This window comes from Acomys minous (genome assembly GCF_964271855.1).
Source record: "Acomys minous genome assembly, chromosome: 8".
In the NCBI taxonomy this organism is placed as follows: Eukaryota; Metazoa; Chordata; class Mammalia; order Rodentia; family Muridae; genus Acomys; species Acomys minous.
The window spans coordinates 92,317,707-92,338,055 of NC_140489.1; the positions used below are offsets into that span (position 1 = coordinate 92,317,707).

General features: G+C 44.7%; 1 protein-coding gene across 2 annotated transcripts in view; it reads right to left on the reverse strand.

Moving 5' to 3' along the window:
- Nucleotides 1-1,632: 1,632 nt before the first annotated feature.
- NBAS (NBAS subunit of NRZ tethering complex) overlaps nucleotides 1,633-20,349 on the reverse strand; it is a 302,855-nt gene continuing 284,138 nt past the window's right edge. For both annotated transcript variants that reach the window (XM_084791395.1, XM_084791394.1), the window contains exons 50-52: nucleotides 18,529-18,673; nucleotides 13,416-13,544; nucleotides 1,633-2,042 (exon numbers count right to left, since the gene is read on the reverse strand). In XM_084791395.1, coding sequence (XP_084647521.1) covers nucleotides 1,767-2,042; nucleotides 13,416-13,544; nucleotides 18,529-18,673 — 550 coding nt within the window. In that variant the 3' untranslated portion in view covers nucleotides 1,633-1,766. The remainder of the gene's footprint in view (nucleotides 2,043-13,415; nucleotides 13,545-18,528; nucleotides 18,674-20,349) is intronic.

Genomic DNA, 20,349 nt, shown 5'->3' on the forward strand with positions numbered 1-20,349 from the left:
GCTGTGGTTGGCAATCTCTGAGGGGCCACTGTAGGGGCTCCACCTCTGTTTACTGGTCAGAGTGTGGGATGGAAGATTCGAGGTTCAGTCATCAGTGTTTCAATTCTTCTGGGGTGATTCTAGTTACTCTAGCCCATGGTAACCTCTGGCCCAGGTGACCTTCAAAAGTGGCTGTTGACATTTCACAAGTCCTTAATCTACCCCCCAGTCAGTTAAATGAGAGTATAGTAACAGTTGTCTATGGAGAATGTCAGTGTGGTCAGACCGCAAACATCTAAGGAAGCTGGCCTACCAGATAGCTTTGCATGGAGGCCCTCAGAGATAAGTGAGAGAGAGGGCAGTTTGGGAATGTCAATGTCAATTTGTTGTTGCTGTTTTAATTTGAGATAGGGCCTTGTATAGCCCAGAGTCATACTTACCAGAAGAAAGGAAGGATGATGTCATTTAAAAGAATCATGTAGTTTGCTCAGCAGAGGGACCAAGACACCTCATAGAGATGTAAACATGGCAGTGTAGGCCAAGTTTGCTCTTGAGCTAATGCCCGATTTTCATCATGACTCCCCAGTGACTGAGACGTTCAGAACCCTGAGGTAGATATTATTAATCCTGTTTACAGAGGAGGGCCCAGGCTCAGCAACAAGTAGCCTGCTTGAAGGTCTCAGTGTCCACACCTAGGTGCCTTAAGGCTACTTCAAAGCTACACTGGCTCATCTTTGGTCTGTTCCCCAGGTCTCTACACTGTAAATCTGGAGGTCATTGCATTTTTGTTCTGCTTTGTTTTCAAAGAGCAAAGTCTGGGGTAACTGATGAATTTTTCACCAGAAAGGCAACGTGCTCTCTTACTGCATTTGACATTTATGGTTGATACCCTGCACACCAGCAGGGAGACCAGTGCTATTCCGGACTGACTCTGCAACTGCTTGCTCTCCATCTGGAGTGAATTTGTTACACTTGTTCTTGCCCCCCTCCCCCACCCCTCCATAGCAACTGCTTAAACCTTTCAGATGTTGTGTAAGGAATGCTCTCTGCTCAGGACCACAAGACCAAGTTCTCAGCAAAGGAGATTTGTTTGCTCTAGAAGGACGAAGGGTAGGGAGTGAGAGGCAAAGACGGGAGGTTGATGGAGAAGGGAAGGGGGGGAGAATAAGGGAGAAGGAGGAGGAGGGGTATTTGTCCTGGAGGAGGACAAAGGACTATCTCTGGATAGTGAGGACAGGCAGGACAATTAGTATTTCATAAGCCTTTTCTACATACCCAATGGAGCTTCACACACACACACACACACACACACACACACACACACACACACACACACACACCCTTCAATAACTTTGTTAGGTACATAATATAACACTGATTTTCATCTTCCTGATCCAATGTTTGGGGAGGTAGACTAATTGACCTAAGGTCACAAGAACTGTCCTGAGCCATGCATGGACAAAGGACCATTCCTCCTCCAATTACGGCAGCTGGCCAAGCCACTGGATATCTTCCACAATTGCCACTATTTACAATTTTCTCAAGTATAGCGTTCTGCACAGAAATTTTTCAAAAAGGCAAAAAAGACTCAACAGTAGTAACAGCACAGCCAACCCATCAGTTTGAGAAAGAAAGCACTTAACAGGCATCTGGTTGCCACTTATATACCTTTATTTGTGACTTGTTAGAAATGCCGAGAACAATTAATTGCTACAAATGCCGCTCCAGAACAGGCTTTAGAGTCTGATGCTATCTCCTGCCAGCAGCAGAGTCATGGGTTGTTGTGTTCACATCCACTGTCTCACTGCACTGAGGGCAGTGCTGAAGGTTCTGAAGGCTCGGTGAGTCCCCTGCACGGCCAGGAGGAGTGACCCAGCTTCGACTTCATGGCCGGCCTCCTGCAGATGCCTAGCCAGCTCTTCTGCATTCCAGCGCCCTTGCTGGTTGCTGGCCACAAGGTGACCAATGATATGTGGATAGAAGGGTGTGGAAACACATTTCACCAGCAGCCTGGCATCCAAGAGCAGGGCAAGTAGCTCCTGGTCACAGTTGGAGTCATTCACCTTCAAGAAACAAGAAAACCATGAGCGGCCATTTGCAATCTTTCTCCCAACTCCCTGTGTTCTCCATGGGGTTGTCCCTGCAGTCTGCTGGCCTTCAGTATCATGGGGTTGTCCCTGCAGTCTGCTGGCCTTCAGTATCATGGGGTTGTCCCTGCAGTCTGCTGGCCTTCAGTATCATGGGGGTTGTCCCTGCAGTCTGCTGCCTTCAGAAACATGCACACCTGTCTAACTTGACGACCTGCCCCAGACAGTGCGAGGAGGACTTCAGCACTGTGCAGGTCAGAGGTGAGATAACAGACATTAGGAAACAATGGGCCAGACCCTGCTTGAGCCACACTTCATGTTCAGTTTTGCAGAAGCAGCACTTTGGAGCCCCTTCCATTCAGCCTAGGAAATCTGCATCGTCATGACTCAGTCTCACAATAAGAAAATGAAGGTGCAAACATTCTGCTGAGAGCCACAGTCTGCATTAAGTCAGTTTTCACTTCAAAGTCCGAGCAACTAACAATCACATTTACTATTTTGTCTTTTCTTCTAAGTTCTTTAGCCTCAGTTCTCTCTGGACTGCAGATCCACATGAGAGCAAATCTTTTCAGGGTAAGAAAGCCTTTCTTCCTAGACTGTCGAGAGTAAGCAGGAGGACATGACCAGGACAGTGGCCGCAGCTGGTCTCCCTGGAGCCTATGGGACCTGTAGGGCTCCTCACCTTTCAAGGCTACATGTGGCTTGCCATAGCGTTGACAGCTTGTTTATTTACTTAGTTTTTCTCCTTTGTAAAATATCAAGCCAACATGGATAGCATATCAACCACCCTGCCATCTGGTGTCATGAGACAGCTGCATTGACAGGTTTTACTTCCGTCATAGCATCTCTTCAATGTGGTTGTATGGACCTCAAGAATGAGATGCCATGTCAAGGTTAATTAACTGGTTAATTAGATCAAGTATATCACAAACTCTACGCACTATGTTCTTCCTGCCTGCTTGCCATGAAGAGTTAAGTACTTTAGAGGAGAACACTGTCTAGTGGCACAAAGACTGAAAGCAAGTCCATATAAGTTCCTGCCTCCACCAACAGTGCTCAGGACCGTTCAGAACTCGACATAAACACCAGTGCCAATGGCACTTTCTTGGTGACCTTTTCTAAAGCTCTGTTAGCCAGGCTTCCAGGCTCCCTACACACCTGATATGTGCCTCTTATAGTGTGGCTGTGGTATGATCCCCAGGGCATTGGAAGCTGCTACGCAGGCACCTCTGCATTCTTGGGGCTTTCTTTTTCTGGTTCTCATTTCACACACTTGTTTTGAGGCAGCGTCTCTCACGTGTAGCTCAGGCTGGCCTAAAACTGGAATTTGCAGGAAACCTCCTACCTCAGCTTCCTGAGTGTCAGGGTTACAGGTACAAGCTACCACACCTTTCACTTCCCAATTTCTTAGACATGCACCTCTGACTTAGAAAATATTTAGTTGGTCTCTACTGGGCTTTGGGGTTATGTTGTTTGGGGATGCTATAGAGGAGAGGGAACTGGTATAAGAGACTGGCTCTCCTGTCCTATGAGGGCAAGTGTTCCCATCATGCCTTCATAGGGCTGCCCATGTGTCTGTAGCTCTGAATGGTTTCCATACTGACCCCACCCAAGCCTGCCCAATGCCCAACCCTGCCTTTCATACTTTCCAAGTGTGAATCTGAACTCTGTGGAGCTCCTGCATCCCCATCACATGCCCACACCCAGAGAAATGTTCTCAGCTTCCACAGGGCTCTTCTGTGGCAGGTCCACCTGCACATAATAGATGACCATTGTGTGGGTGCTCTGTCGTGAGTCTGTGCTGGCAGCTGATCTCTGACTAGTTTGTTCTTGGTTCGCTTCTAGAACACCAGCTCCTCCAAGGTGGAGACTCCATATCTAAGTTTATTCATGTAGCCCCCATGCTTAGGGTGGCTCATAGGGCAGTAGCACTCCAAGAGTTGTAAAACAAGGATGTGAATGAATGCATCACCCACAGGCCACAAGTGTGCTTCACTCTACACTGTTACCTGTGTACATGTGCAGTCACATGGCCTCTGGGTTACTCCACTTGTCATTTTTCTGGTTTACCCTTCAAAGTAAAGGCTCTAGCACATCCTCCGGGAGGGCAGCCAGGAGTCCCTGGTCAAATGTCTGATAAGGTCTCTGGGTGAAAGTTTGAGCTCAGGCACTGCCGAGTGAGCTATCCTGAGTAGGTATTCAAGGTTGGAGTATCTGGACAGTTCCTGCTAAAATAAACAGTTCCTCTGCCAAGGCTGGTCCCTCTTCCTGCTCCTTCAGGCCTGACACCCATCACAGCTGCTTCTGGTGAGTGGGGCCCAGCCTCTCTGAGAGCTGCCACAGACTGGCAGGGAGCAGGCAGGAGGGCAGTTTTCTCACTGAAAGCCCCCAGGAAAAAGCAGTCAAGAGTTGTGCTGATCATGAACAGAGAGGACGAAAGGCTTGGGGGAAATTGTGATCTTGCATTTTGAGATGGAAATGGTAGTGACTGCTTCATTTCATTTCCTTCAGTGACTTCCTGCCTGCCTCTTGGTAGACCCACAGAATGGCTTCAAAGCCAAGATTTGCAAAGAAAATGCAGTGGAAATAATTATTCTGTGCACATTTGGAACAATACACAGAATGAAAAAGTAAACAAAAGCTGAGTGCGGTGGCTCAAGTTTGTAATTCCAGCTTTTGAGAGGCAGACCCATCAGATGTCCAATGCAAGTCTGGGCTACAGAGTGAGTTCAAGGACATATTTAAAAGTAGAAAAGGAGGATGGGTGATGAGATGGCCCAGTGGGGATGACTTGCCTCCCACACCTGATGACCTCCATTCTATCCCTGGTGGACTCCTAAAAGTTGTACTCGGCCTCCACACTGTGCTGTGGCATGCGTGCCCTTGTACACAATAACAGTGAGAGTAAAGACAGACAGCTTTTGTCTGATCCATTCTTTAAAGAGAAGTGTAATGGCCAGAAAGGAAATGCGCAGCCACAGCCGGGTCAGAGCTTCTCCACAGGCTTGTGCTCTTTCATCAGGGCCGCGGAGCCACACTCTGCTTTTGCTCTGCTCAGCCTGCAACCTTCTAGGCACAGAACGGTCTATCCACGCTGCATCAACTTGTTAGGCCTCAGGGTTTTTTATCTTTCTTGTTTTTGTCTAAGATTCTAATTAAAGATATTAATGATCTGGTGCTGCCTACCCCAGAGGGAAGTTTCTTTTCTCCATGTTCTGTATCCTAACCACTCCTTATTCTTGAAAACAAAAAACTTTGGAAAAGTAATTGGTCCTCCAATCCTGCATTACACAAGAGCATGACTGCCTGCGCTGTCCTTCCAGCAGCTGTGAACTGACAGTCATTTCATAAGACTAAGAATTCTAAGAATATTTTTATGGTTTTCATGTTTAAAAATTTTAATGGCTGCAAAATAGCCTAATGAAAAGATGTCACCATTACTTAACTTCTACTATAAATTTTCAGCTGTTTTAAATTGACATTATTGAAGCATTCGAAAGAATGCTTTTCTATGTACATATTTTCTTCTTTATTTAATTTTCTGTATAGTATAACTTTCCAGGAGAGATAATATTGAGTCATTATGAGCTGCACTGTCTTGTGTCCCATTCCCTCCTCTGCCCTGCACCCATTCTCTACTGAACAACTACCAGAGGTGACTAGGGTGAGGTGAGGGCGGCAGTGGGCTTCACTCCACTACAACTAGTGCCTTTTAAAGAATAAAGCTGAGGACACACATGAAAGCTGCAAGGCACATGCACAACCACAGATAGTTGCCTCCTGGCAGATAGAGAAGCCTATCTGTCAGACAGAGGAAAACAACCTGGCCATCACTCCTATCTCAACTTCTGGTCTCTAGAACTGTAAGAAAAGAAGGTCTTGCTGTTGAAGCTACTGGCCTGTGGAGCTGCTACAGTTGCCCTCACACACTACGACAGCACTAGTGTTTGTATGTAACTTTCTGACTTTTAAAATATGTTTAATATGAGTCCTAAGTTCTCCAGGAATTGACTTTGGCTTTGGCATTTGGCTTCTGAAAGTCACATACCCTTGCTAATGGCTTAACTGGTATAATAAGGCCTCAAAGGAGAAAACAGTATGCTTTTCTGGGTCTCAGTTTGGCTCTCTTATATAATCATGAGCCAAGTCCAGAAGAGTTGGTTGATTTTCCTCTAAACAAATGAATTAGCGTGAGAGATAGTCTGGTGGTGGGAACAGGAGACAGTCCTTCTGGTTAGAGATAGGTCTCTAGCTCAGAGTCTGCTGCTAAACATCTGTGTGGCCTTGCAAGGGCATCTCTCTGAACTCCACTTTCACATCAGAATGGTGCTGTCTGAGGCCTGACAGTCATGCAAGCTTCCATGTGCCTTGCACATTGCCTGCCATGCCATATTATAGCACACAAATAGGAATAAGGAATTTTCCAGAAGAGGAAAGACACGAAGAGAAGCATCTCTCTTTTGTGTGTCCACGACACTATAAAAAACTCTGCAGCTCTTGGGAAAGAAATGTATAAATGCAGACATATAGCATTACTGTCTTTCAACTATTAAGTTATTTGCTTAGTTCTTCTTTCAACAACACATAACGAACCTTCTCTGAATTAAAGCTTTTGATTGTATGGATCTCCATCAAGCTAAGAGTAATTATAGTAATGAGGGAAGCTGCATTCCAGCAGCGTAATGCATACAAGGCTTCATCATTTACTTTAGGGAGGACATTTGTCTTTTTCACACATACTAATACTTTATAAGTTATTAAAAAATTAACCAATAATTGCACAAAAGAGCAACACAAGTGTACACTTCAAATGAAAACATCCTGTATTCTGTATTTGAACATGCCATTCTGATTCTACTTTCTTAGTAGACCAGAAGTTCAGCTTCCGGCAGAACAGCTAATCACACACTTTGGCCAAGCCATCTATCTGGCTTACGATCTAACAAATCAGGGAGAGGACCTTTGAGAAATGCAGCCTGCTCACAGCTGCGAACACAGGGGGATGCTAGACTTTGGGCTCCACTTCACAGATGTCTGTGAATCATTCTGTCCTAGAAACACCTCATTTAAACACAGAGTGATGGTGACATAGTTCATCTTTTTAGCTATCTGCAAATTTCTCCACTATTCACACAGCATTGGGTTGAGCACATAGGTGCTCAGTGTGTCTGCCTCTAACAACCACCAGTGCTGCTTAGAACTGGTTGCTTGGAAGTCAAATAGGTTCAAAAAAATGGGTGAGCCAGCAGCTCTCTTGCATGGGAGGAGGCAACCAGGCCCTGGGAGGTGCTACTACAGACTTTCTGTCATCAAGACAGCTGCACAGATGACAACTGGTGACAGTGGAGAAGGAACTGTGCTATGACTTTCAGGCTGACGTGAATGTCCATAGTTCTGAGCAAAAACAGCACCACCAAAAGAGCTAGAAGAATAGTGAGAGTAACACTGTTAAATCCCAGGTAGGAAAGCATCCCCTACCCCACTCCCTTCCATCACTGGACCACTCATACGGAAATTTGTTTGAATATAGTTAGGAAAAATCTCAACTGATACTAGGATGAACACCAAAGAAGAACACAGAGCAGCTCATGATCTGCCTGCTATCATAGTTCATCAAGAAGGAAAGCGTGTGAGCTTGACGAGGTAACACTGAAGGGTAAGCCAGCACTAGAGCAACTCCTGCTAGGGAGAACTAGGAGAAAAATGAGAAGTTAGAAGGGACAAAGAGAGGTGAGCTCCTTGGTTTTAATGAAGCTTGACAACCTACACGGGCTCTTCAGAGCGCTTTTAAGGTTCTCCCTCCAGCTCAGACACTGGTCACAGGATGACCTGCCCACTTCTGGTGCCTCAATGCTAAGATGGAAGCATCACACTGGCTGGCACTGTGAAGAACTGTCATGAAAGAGAGTACGTATTCACTCTGAGCCACTGGGAGGCAGGACTAAGGTCCATGTGCACAAGATAAAGGGTGAAGCCTTATTTTAGGGAGCTCATAATTGCTCAATACCCTGTGGTATGGGAGTGGTCCATCCTCAGCAGTGTTCAGCCTTATCCTGGGTAGATGAACAGCTTAAAAAGAAAGCCCAGCTGGGTGAGTCAGTGGCAGCTCTGTTCCCAGCTTTCTCAGCGCTTATATTAACACCTCATGGCTAGTTCCACAGTGTCACTTCTTTGGAGTTAACGTACACAATACAGTTACCGATGACGGTGACGACAATGACAACAACAACAACAATGACATCAAGGCAACATAACTCAGCATGTCTGAAAGTTACACCTGGCTGCTCACTAGCTGTAACCCAGTGTCTCAATGTTCTCACCGTGACAGGGGAAGGCACTTCCCATTGATCTGTAAGCAAAGAAGTGTTGTTGAGGAGACAGGGAATATGCTTGCTATCACACTTGGAAACAAGTGGGACTTGAGAGATGTAGTCATCATTAAGGGAGGCAGGCCCTTAGCAAGGTCAGAAACATGGTTTAGTCTTTTACACTAGGAGTCTGGGATATGGACTGGGGCGCAGAGGGACAAGAAAGCATAAGAGAAGGGCACAGTGAGGAGCAGGAGCCACCGGATATTTGGAATAGTAATCAAAGATGATTTCATTTCACAAGACAAGTAAAATACATCTTGCTAACTTTGTTGAAATGAGTTTGGGGATTTTAACCTGAAGAGAGAGAAAGAGAACCTAGAAATGAGCTTTAGCACTGCAAGGAACAGTCTTCTTGGCATGTAAGCAAGCTCTCAATCTCAGGGAGACTCAGGGAGAAAACCCCCAGCAGACTTCACAATGGGCTTTGACTCTTCATGGACAGTATCATTGCATGACAGATGTTGTGTTTCCTGCCCAGGAGAGAGGCTTCTGGCCATCTGTATAAATTCCTGTGCTAAAGAGTAGAGGCATGCCATTCCAGCAGTGCTGAGAGGGAGAAGAGGGTGGTGCAGTTGAGGGGAAAGCGGCAGCCTGCTCAGCACTTAAGCGGCTCCCTATAACTGCAAACAGCTATAAGGCTGTCAGCATCAGATAACGCACAGCGAAATAACACATGCTGCCAGCAGGCAAGTGTGGGCGATTCTCCTCTCAGATCTGTGCATGTGTGGACCAATTGCTATCAGAGGATTCTTTTGCCAGATGTTATTTTTTTTTAATGTCAACAGGAGCTACTATCAACAACCAATAAGGGGGAAACTAAAGTTACGATGAACCTTAGCCCTTACTAATGGGCAGACTGAGTGTCTAAAGGAAAGAACTAAAAAAAGCAGCAGACACTTTCTAGTTTTCTCCCAACAACCGTGGATGCTTTAAAACAGCTGCCCAAAACCACACAACACAGCCTGCTGATGCTCTTCTCTGAGGGTGTATGAAGAACGCTTTCCCAGTGTTGGAGAGCAACGACAGACTATGGCAATTGCAGATTCATTTATCCAGTCCTCTTGAAATGACAAGTGTACAGAGATAACGATGAGATGAGTGTTGCCAAGGCTTCTGAGGCCACAGAGGGCAGAATGAAGACCCCTGTCATAGAGACACCATGGTTTGAGACTGTAGTTCTTCTCACAGATCTACCTGCCATAGCACTGCAAAACCAGACTGGTGAAATATTTAAAAAGGGCAATAGGTCATGTCAGCGCTTACAATCCTTGTTTGCTAAAAAATTTGTTTGTCTGTGAGCAACTACCAGAGAGGTGGAAAGCTGGTGAAATATAAAAAAAGGTCAATAGGGCATAACAGTGCTTACAGTCCTAGTCAGGATTACTGTAGCTGTACTAGATTTTACCTTGGGAAAACTGGGTGATGTGCATTAGAGACCTTACTGTTTAGTTTCTAAACTGAATGTGAGAGTGAAGTTACCTAAAAAAACTTAAAATTTTCAAAGTGATAAGTCTATTAGATTTTAACTTTTTGGAGCATGTGATATATCTGAGGATGCCTTTGGTGACATACATTTTTATGGGCACAGGCATGGTGTCCTCACGCAAACACCTATTTTAGGGTAAACTCTCATCACTGAGCTTCTAAATGTGACTGTCTCTATATAGTGAGTGAAACATGTAAGCAATTTAGACTTGCTGCTTTTAATTTCAAGCTGAAGGGCATAGCTGGTTGGTTCTAGCCTCATGGCCCTAGGCATACTGCCCACAGTACACAGAGCAGTTTTTTGTTTGGTTTGGTTTTTGGTTTCGTGAGACAGGATTATTCTCAGGATTAGCCTTGGCTGTCCTGGAGTCACTTTGTAGATCAGGCTGGCCTCAAACTCAGAGATCTACCTGCCTTTGCCTCTCTAAGGGGTGGGATTACAGGCGTGTGCCACTGCATCTGATTGCACAGACCTAACTTAAGTACAGAGTTTTGGCATGATGCAGCACTTCATAAGCTCAGAGAACCTTCTTTTGGAGGTCCACTAGTGCCCCTTAGCTCCCTGCTCTAGTCTCCGTTCTGCCACATGCACTGAGATAAAAAATTTTTACAATGAGAGATGACACTGAGCTATGGAATTCTAGCCAGGAGTGTAACAGAAAGGCCACTCACCTACGGAATCCTAGCCAGGAGTGTAACAGAAAGGCCACTCACCTATGGAATCCTAACCAGGAGTATGACAGAAAGGCCACTCACCTATGGAATCCTATCCAGGAGTGTAACAGAAAGGCCACTCACCTACGGAATCCTAACCAGGAGTGTAACAGAAAGGCCACTCACCTACGGAATCCTAACCAGGAGTGTAACAGAAAGGCCACTCACCTATGGAATCCTAACCAGGAGTGTAACAGAAAGGCCACTCACCTATGGAATCCTAACCAGGAGTATGACAGAAAGGCCACTCACCTATGGAATCCTATCCAGGAGTGTAACAGAAAGGCCACTCACCTACGGAATCCTAACCAGGAGTGTAATAGAAAGGCCACTCACCTATGGAATCCTAACCAGGAGTGTAACAGAAAGGCCACTCACCTATGGAATCCTAACCAGGAGTGTGACAGAAAGGCCACTCACCTATGGAATCCTAACCAGGAGTGTAACAGAAAGGCCACTCACCTATGGAATCCTATCCAGGAGTGTAACAGAAAGGCCACTCACCTATGGAAGAATCCTAACCAGGAGTGTAACAGAAAGGCCACTCACCTACGGAATCCTAACCAGGAGTGTGACAGAAAGGCCACTCACCTATGGAATCCTAGCCAGGAGTGTAACAGAAAGGCCACTCACCTATGGAATCCTATCCAGGAGTGTAGCAGAAAGGCCACTCACCTATGGAATCCTAACCAGGAGTGTAACAGAAAGGCCACTCACCTATGGAATCCTAACCAGGAGTGTGACAGAAAGGCCACTCACCTATGGAATCCTAACCAGGAGTGTAACAGAAAGGCCACTCACCTATGGAATCCTAACCAGGAGTATGACAGAAAGGCCACTCACCTATGGAATCCTAACCAGGAGTGTAACAGAAAGGCCACTCACCTATGGAATCCTAACCAGGAGTGTAACAGAAAGGCCACTCACCTATGGAATCCTAACCAGGAGTATGACAGAAAGGCCACTCACCTATGGAATCCTAACCAGGAGTGTAACAGAAAGGCCACTCACCTATGGAATCCTAACCAGGAGTGTGACAGAAGGGCCACTCACCTACGGAATCCTAGCCAGGAGTGTAACAGAAAGGCCACTCACCTACGGAATCCTAACCAGGAGTGTAACAGAAAGGCCACTCACCTATGGAATCCTAACCAGGAGTGTAACAGAAAGGCCACTCACCTACGGAATCCTAACCAGGAGTATAACAGAAAGGCCACTCACCTATGGAATCCTAACCAGGAGTGTAACAGAAAGGCCACTCACCTATGGAATCCTAACCAGGAGTGTAACAGAAAGGCCACTCACCTATGGAATCCTAACCAGGAGTGTAACAGAAAGGCCACTCACCTATGGAATCCTAACCAGGAGTGTAACAGAAAGGCCACTCACCTATGGAATCCTAACCAGGAGTGTAACAGAAAGGCCACTCACCTATGGAATCCTAACCAGGAGTGTGACAGAAAGGCCACTCACCTATGGAATCCTAACCAGGAGTGTGACAGAAGGATGATGAGGGAGAGGGCAGTTCAATACATCACTGTCTTGTTTTCCAAGAGACCCTAGAGCGACAGGAACTCACGGAGACTAAACAGGGACTAAGGCTCGTGGAGGGACAAGAATGTGCTGGAGAATCACAGTCTGGTTGTGTTCAGCTCGCACTTCTTCCTCCTTCCTTGAGTTTATAAGAAAAACAGGCTGAGGAAAAAATTCTATAATTCTCAATTTTTATGAAGTTACAAAACATGAAAATTCACATCTGCAGGAGGGAGACTAGAAGACACCAACAACAGATCAAGCCCGAGCACTTCAGTCTGGCCAGTGACAGCTGTGGCTGCTCCACAACTCCTCCAGACACTCTTCCAGTACTTAAAGGACACAGCTGGCGAAAGGCAACAGCTCTTCAATGACTGTTGCCAAATCCACTTATGTAACATTTGGTATTTTTGTCATTAATACAATGACTTATCAATGCTATCTTTTCATCTATTTCTTAGCTGTCTTTGCAGCCAGCACAGACCTCTGTTCTAGAATTCCCTGCTCTCTGGTTCCCAGAAGACATTTGGTAAATAGGCAAATAGCACAGATAGTAAAAGTATACAGAAGTACGCTTGCATCTGTGTATGTGTGTATATGGGTGCGCACACACTACTCACGTGAAACAATGATGTCTCCATAGAAGGATTTGGGGAAGGATCATTTAACGTGAATTTGCTAAAACACAACCCTGAGCTATCTAACTAGAGACTGTGTGTCTTTCAAAGGGAAGAGAGTGCTGCTTTCCACAGTCATCACAACAAGACAACCAGCCTTGCAGGAAGAATCTCCAAATGTGACTTCAGCACGTCTGTTTTCAAGCCCAAACCCTGCTTCAGCTGAGGCTCAGGTTCTAGAAGATAGTATCTCTAGACTTCAGATGACTGCAGTGAGTGCTGCTGGAAATGCTTCTGTCTGTGAGCAGCTCCTAGGTACAGCCCGGAAGATGGAAGCCAACCTCAAGTGAGGCTCAAATTAACCCGACACAAATCCCAAGTGACTCAGAGCCTGGGCTGCCAGTTTGTGAGCCTGAGATGCTGTTTCTCTGGGGAACAGTTTTGTTCCATGAGTCTGTGGTCTCAGAAACCAAGTGTGTACTGTCTGGATGGAAGAGAGGCAGCCACTGCAGTCAGAGAATGCTATTTATAAAGTGGATGGGAGTCAATCATGGTTACTGTTGATGAGAATAAAAGCACTACATTCCATTTTTGGTAATAAGAACAGTATCAAATTCAACTGGGCATACCTTAGTGACAGCTGAGATTTGCTCCAGGGCCATGGCCTGTAGAGTCTCATCTCCACTCTCCAGGAGAAGCTTCAGAGACGGGAGCAGGAGGGACTGGTGCAGCAGCAGCAGGCATAGCTCCTTCACACCCTGAAATCACATTGGTGAGGTGAGTCCACTCATGGCAACAAAGTGCAACCCTGTGATGCATCTGCTGAATGAACCTTTATACACCTCTGGGGTGTGTGTGTGTGTATGGCTATGTTTATGTATAATGTATACATATATATATATATCATGTGTATGTATGGCTATGCTTAGGTATATATGTGTCATGTGTGTATATGGCTATGTTTATGTATATATGTATTGTATGTGTGTATGGCTGTTTTATATGTATGTACATATGTATGTATGTACGTATGTATGTATGTATGTATGTATGTATGTATGTATGTATTGTGTGTGTGTATCTAAGTAGAGCTGCTGTCCATGTCATTCCCATCCTGATAAACTGTAGCCATCTTGCTAGGTGGTCAGACATCTGTGTATAATATTGCTTTGAGTGGTAGGATGTACTCACTATGAGCATCTAGTGCTATAATTTATTCTAATTCTCAGAGCCTTGCTTTCCTTAAAAGCAAAATGGAGGATATGTGTCTATTTTGCAGTTTTTGTTGTGTATCTTGAGAAATTAATGTTAATATAAATGTACAGTATTGAGCATACAGCACAGGCCTTATAGCAGCTGTTATCAACTATTAAGGATGCTAATATCTAGCTCTTATCTACTGAGACAAAGGACATCAGCAAACAGTGTTTTTAAAGCATGGTTAGAATTCTAACATTTAGGCAAACGGAGCTCTTAAGATAGTTCATCATCATGAAAATGACCTGTGATTCACACAATGAACAGTTGTGTGTCTCCACAGGTATACCTAAACGTTATTCTCGTTTTTTTTTTGTTTGTTTTTTTGTTTGTTTGTTTGTTTGGTTGGTTTTTTTATCCTACTTGATGAACCTGTCACCAGAGAAAGGACTCTGAATCTTAAGGTAACAGAAGATAATCCTTTACAACACAGAGACAGAAGATACACAATAAAAGTATAGGAATGAGGACCCACATACTGCTGTGCCCTGCTGAGCTAGCTACCTCTAGTGTTCTGGCAGTAACTATGACACAAAGAACTGAACACTCAACCAAAGAGTAGACAATGAATGTAGCCCCATTATATTAAAGCAAAACTATTTGGGGAAAGAGTGAAGAGTCACTGGCGGCATGGGGCTGACTGCTATGCTGTGCTATTCCACAACAGCAGAACAGAGACCATGCAACATTCAAACCCAGGGCATTCTCAGCATCCCTATCCATCATTCCAAGGCGAGATGAGAAAGGTGAGAGATGAATAAGACACTTTCCAAACTGGTAAGCTGCCTGCAGGTTGAAAAGGGAGCCCCAGGGTCCCTGCTCTTGTGAACTGTCATTCACTGGGGTGCAGCTGTGTGAGTCACTTCTGTTCCTGTAAGCACCCCCAATAAAACTCATTGGCATAATGAGCTACACGTCAGTGATGTACATACATTGGGCTGTTGTTGGTTCCCTATCTGGGGTAAGTAGACACTGATTTATGTCTCCTCAGGAATAGTGACTTACACCAGACCGGCACCTCTAACTGGCCAGCTTAGCCTCCCTTCTACATTCCCAGTGTAGTTTTTACTTCACACATTACCTCCTGTGCTATATTTCTGTACTCACCCATATGCCCCTTTTTGAGGGTGAGCAAAGCTTCTTGTATTCCAAAGTTACATGGTACATATAACACTCAAAAGTATTTGCCTATGAGTCTCTCTTAGTACCCTGCCATCAATCATTAATCAAGAAAACGAAAATGCCTCACACACTTGTCTACAGGCTCTCTGATGGGGGCATTTCCTCAAGTAAGGCTTCTCTACCTTGTGATAAGAAGGGCAAAGAGCACATAGCCCAGGCAAGGACCCTGAGGATACAGGATGGCAGTTTAAGTGGTCCCTGAGTACAGTATAGACTCTTAGTTAAGTTATTGCCCAAATACTCAGTCTTTTATGCCGAATCTGCTCTGATGCTTGCATTGTGAGAGAAGCGTTCAGAGATTTACACAGGGAACTGCCATAAGGCCAAGAGGCAGAGAGAACCACAAAAGCATTGCATTTGACAACTTCACACTTCAGACAGTCAGAACATGACAATCGCAAGATAGAGAGCCCTTGAAAGGGGACAGATAAGTCCCCTAAGCTCAGAGACAAGCCTTACCCTGGAGTGTGTTCTCCCTGTGGACTGTGATGTGTAGTGATGCATTGGGCAGTGTTTCTATAGCCTGATGTTGCCAGGGAAATCAGAGCAGTTCACTAGCATTCTTTTTGCCTTTATAAAACCTGTGAGGACTCAGTAGATAAGTGTCAACATCTGTTTTTGAGCCTGCAGAGAGAGTGTGAACAGGTGTGTGGTGTTCACACATGCAGAGGAGCTGACTGCTCCCTCTGTTCTAGGCCGTGGTGCAGGTGAAGGCTGTGCTGGGGATGGGGATATCCATGCTCTCCTGTTCTCCAGAGCTGTTCAAGTCAGGCTGGGCATGGACCTGACTTCAGGCTGCTGAAAGTGCCTCCATCTATCACCTCCTCCTAGAGACTCAGGAGTTCTGACCTGAACCACCCCCCTGCTATGCTTGCTAGGCATTAGTACACACTATGGCATTTGGTTTGTTCCAAAACCCTTTAAAGACGGCATTTTAGTCCCATTAACGAGATGAGGGTGAGGATGAAGCAGGCAGAAAGGAGACAGCATGGATGTCATGGGAGTCTAACCCAAGCTCCTGGCACTATCACAAGCAGCCACTCTTGATGTTTCCAACATGGCTTTAGCCAGGCTCGTTCCTGGGTGACCTGCTGTCACACAGTGGCCTGTAGCTTCTGTGGCTCTAACTCCTGCTCAGCCCCAGTGACGTCACAGACTGCTGGGCCAGTTACAAATGCAGGAGCTTGGAGCTGTAGATATATGAATGGCATGAACTTGTTTTATGTTTCTTATCCCGTGTATCCTTGGCTCTTAAGGAAATCTCTTACATCTCATGGATGCGAGCTGAGAAGCAGCCTCCACAACTTGCAAAATTGTGAGATACATGACTTAGGGAAAGTGGTGATTTTAATTTGCTGGTAATATTTTCCATGAGAAAAACTATCATGGCTATTAAGGAAATACGTACAATGAGGAACATTCTGGAAATACAAAAAAAGCATAGGAATTATCGGAGAAAGAAAAACTGTAATTTATGGAGCTTTGTAGGGGATGAGAAATAGGGATAAGGGAAAAGGTGGGTCACCTGAGCGCCTGTCACAACTGAGCATACACGTGACTAGCCACAGGAAGAACAAACCTGGCTGAGCAGTGGATAATTTTAGCACCATGGTGAAGGGAATTTTTATCGAGTTCTGAGTTTAAGCTGAGCAACTCTGAACTGTGGTGAAATAAATTCAAGACATTTCTATTTTATAATTATATTTTCTCCCTAGTAGCACTTTAAATTTTTATTGAGCACATTTAACAATAAAAATAATTCCTTATCATTTACTAATCTCCTGTGATCATGAAATGCAAGAAACATTCTTTATACGTATACCCATCTTAAGGAAAGAAATTACACTTATAAAGCCACTGGAGTCACAGAGGTGGCAACACTCCTTCAGTAATTATTTACCTTTCACCCCATCAAGTTAAACAGAGAGACTATAATGACTACTTCCATTAGTCCACTCCCTCCCCAACTCCATGAGAACTTGCATCTAAGAGTGGTGGTGATTAGTAACCCACAGGGAGCTTCAGCCCAGCCCCCTTAGAGCTGGAGACACAGTGGAAGAGACAGGACTGCCAGATAGCAACACGAGAGCCTAAGGAATATCTTCCTGACCCGCATTCAATTCAGCAGAACAGTTATAAGCCAAATCTGACATTTGGTCATTATTGGACAATACCTCATTTTAGTTCATGTGAAGCCAAAGGTGTCTGCATACATTTACTTTGGTGCAAATTAGAAACCATGTTGACCTCACTGTCTGTGGAGTGTTGAATCTTGTCCCATTGATGAGATTACTCTACCAGGTTCAGACCCTTTTGGGCACTCTGTGATGCAGCAGAGCTGACCATATGTAAACAAGCAGCTGACAGCAGAAGGCCCCGGTAGACAGCTCCAAACACACACTCCACTGTGCCTTAGGTGCTGGTACTTAAAATATTTCACAGAATATCTGTCATTCCAGTGGTTGGAAGAGTTCTTTAAACAAGTAATACTTTAAAAATCCAATAAAAAACACTTGCTCAGTCCCAAATTTGGAAAATAATTCATTAAATATTCTTCCATAGTAAAAGAAGTTTTCCTGGGTGATCACAATGATGATTTACAGCATCAGATTTATAGTTTTGGTTTCAAGTTTATCTCCTATGTGGCAGGAACTCAAAACCAATGAATCAGTTAAACTTAAGCTTAAGTTTAAGACATACAAGTTCCTCAAATGGTATACTGCTGAGTGGACATATAGCAGTTATTATAATTAACAGAGCATATACAATGTGTCTATGCTGTACATATTATAAATACTCCTGTGACACTTAAAACATGGGGTCAAATAAAAACCAAAGGTCAAAATGAAGTGGCTGAGTTTCCATTGTACATTACAGAGAGTAGCTACTGTGGCTACCCGATTTCCTTATAATGGCACACAGAAGTATGCAAGGATCAGAGTGGTTGCTTGGTTAAAGGGTACAACTGGCCTGGTTCAGACAGATAAGAACTGAACTACTGAGTTCCCTTGGAATATCAATGTGGATTGGCCATAACAAAGGCCTCCAGGGGAAACTGCACTGGTCTATGTCCTGGGACTTGTAAAAGTAATACTGTTTCCAAGCACTGGCACAAAGAAAACACCTTCCAGACGTCCTCTCACCGCTGCTTGTTTTCATTTGATCCATCACAAATTACTGGCCTTTAGCAGAATTGTTTAAGCTAGGTGTTCAAGTACAGTGACTACAATTGCCTGGAACAGGGAGCTGTGAGAAGAAAAAGGACATCTCCAGGAAAGCCGTTTGCTTGCAGCATCCACTCACCTCCACGGGCAGCATCTGCCTGGTGTTGTACAGAGAACGGCAGATCTTCAACACCTCGTCCCCTAGTTCCTGCTTGTCCTCTGCTGTACATCGGGTCAGCAGCATGGTCACCAGTCTCATCCACGGGTTGCTGGCCATGCTGCTCCTTACAGAGAAATATACAACACACTGGAGGTGATTAAAGCTCTTACAAGTGTGATAAATTAAAAAACAGAAGAATAATCCCACTTTCTGAAATAAAGTGCTTACAGTGGCTCTCACTCCTCTGCTCCAACGATTTTTAAATGGAGCTTTGGACGCAGGACCCTGAACTTAGCAAGCAACTGCAGGCCCCGAGTAGCTTTAGAAAGGCCACAGGGAAGCGTCTCACAGAGAAAATGAAGATCCTATGGGGAGTAGACCAGTTGCAACAGCCAGCCACGGTAGGACACAGGGGAGTGAGAGTCACTAGTTCAAGGAGAGCCTGGGCTACAAAACCAGACTCTGTCTTAAACAGTAACAAAGCCCGAACTCCACAGTTCAGGTAAATCTCACCCTAGAACACAAGTCAGTGCACCGCCATGTCACAGATGACAGAGGCGTAAGCCATTCCTCTTTTTCTTTCTTAGCGTGTCTGCTGAGAAAATGAACAGAAGATGCCACTCTCCTCAGTTTGTGTCAGGAGCTCACTCCTAACAGTGCCTCCCTGGGGCTCAGGTGACAAGTGTCTCCTGGATGTTCTTTTCTGCTCCTCAACTGCTCCAGGGTAAATCATTTTTAGGGAAGCATCCTTCTTCCCATTCCAGGACATGGAGGGGTCACTGGCCTAGGGCAGACTCGCTCCCTGAGTACTGAAAATGACCAGTACTGAAGTGAACAGGGCTGAGCAGGGGTACAGGGCCTCATGTTTCAGACGGGCAGTGATGTGTTCAAAGGAACCCTGGCCCCTTCTCCCAAAGCAAAGGGGTGAGTCCCATGGCCAATGGCACAAGGACGAGGCAAGAACCCCACTTAGTATGAGTGTCAATCTCAGCAGAACAGAGAGGAAACTACCCAAGCCTATGACAGAGCCAGTCCTGGTGGGGATTCTGTCTCCTTCACTTGTTAGCCATGTACAGCCTCAGGTTTCTTAACTTTTGAGACCCAATTGCTTCATCTACATAATTAGGTAATGCTACTTTTGTATATTGTTGTGTGGATGATTGGTAATATATGTAAATTGCATTCTCAATATTGTGAGTGCTTAATAAATGGGAACTATTTGTTCCATACGAATTCTCAACATAGCACTGCAAGCTTTGTTTTAAAAAAAATCAGGTGAGAAGTTTCATTGTGAAAATATCAAAACAAAATGACTGTGCTCACATCATAAATCTGACATGGTTATGGTACTCCTGAAGAAAACATTTGGGCTTAGGTACAGGGAGAAATAGAAAGATACTCCAATAATTCAAAAACAATTTAAATTGTCTTCGAATTCAAATAATGGTCTCTCTCACACACATATACCTTTTTAAATCCAGAATTTCTCTGTGTGATTTCAGTTCCCCATGAAAAACATGGTTCAAACATAAAAAAGAAAAATTCCATAAGCAACTGGATATGATCCAGTGTATCCATGCTGTATATGGCTTTTTTCTGTTAACCATTTAGTACCCATCTCTCTTAATAGATGTCAACATATCACAGTGCCTGCACTCAACTATCCTTATTTATACAGCAGCAGCCTGCTCAAACAGGAAGATTAGTGAAATCAGACATGCAAAAGAGAAGCCATAAAGTGACTCCTTTTAATGAAAATTGGGAGGTTATCAACTGTAGGAAAAAACTATATGCTGACAT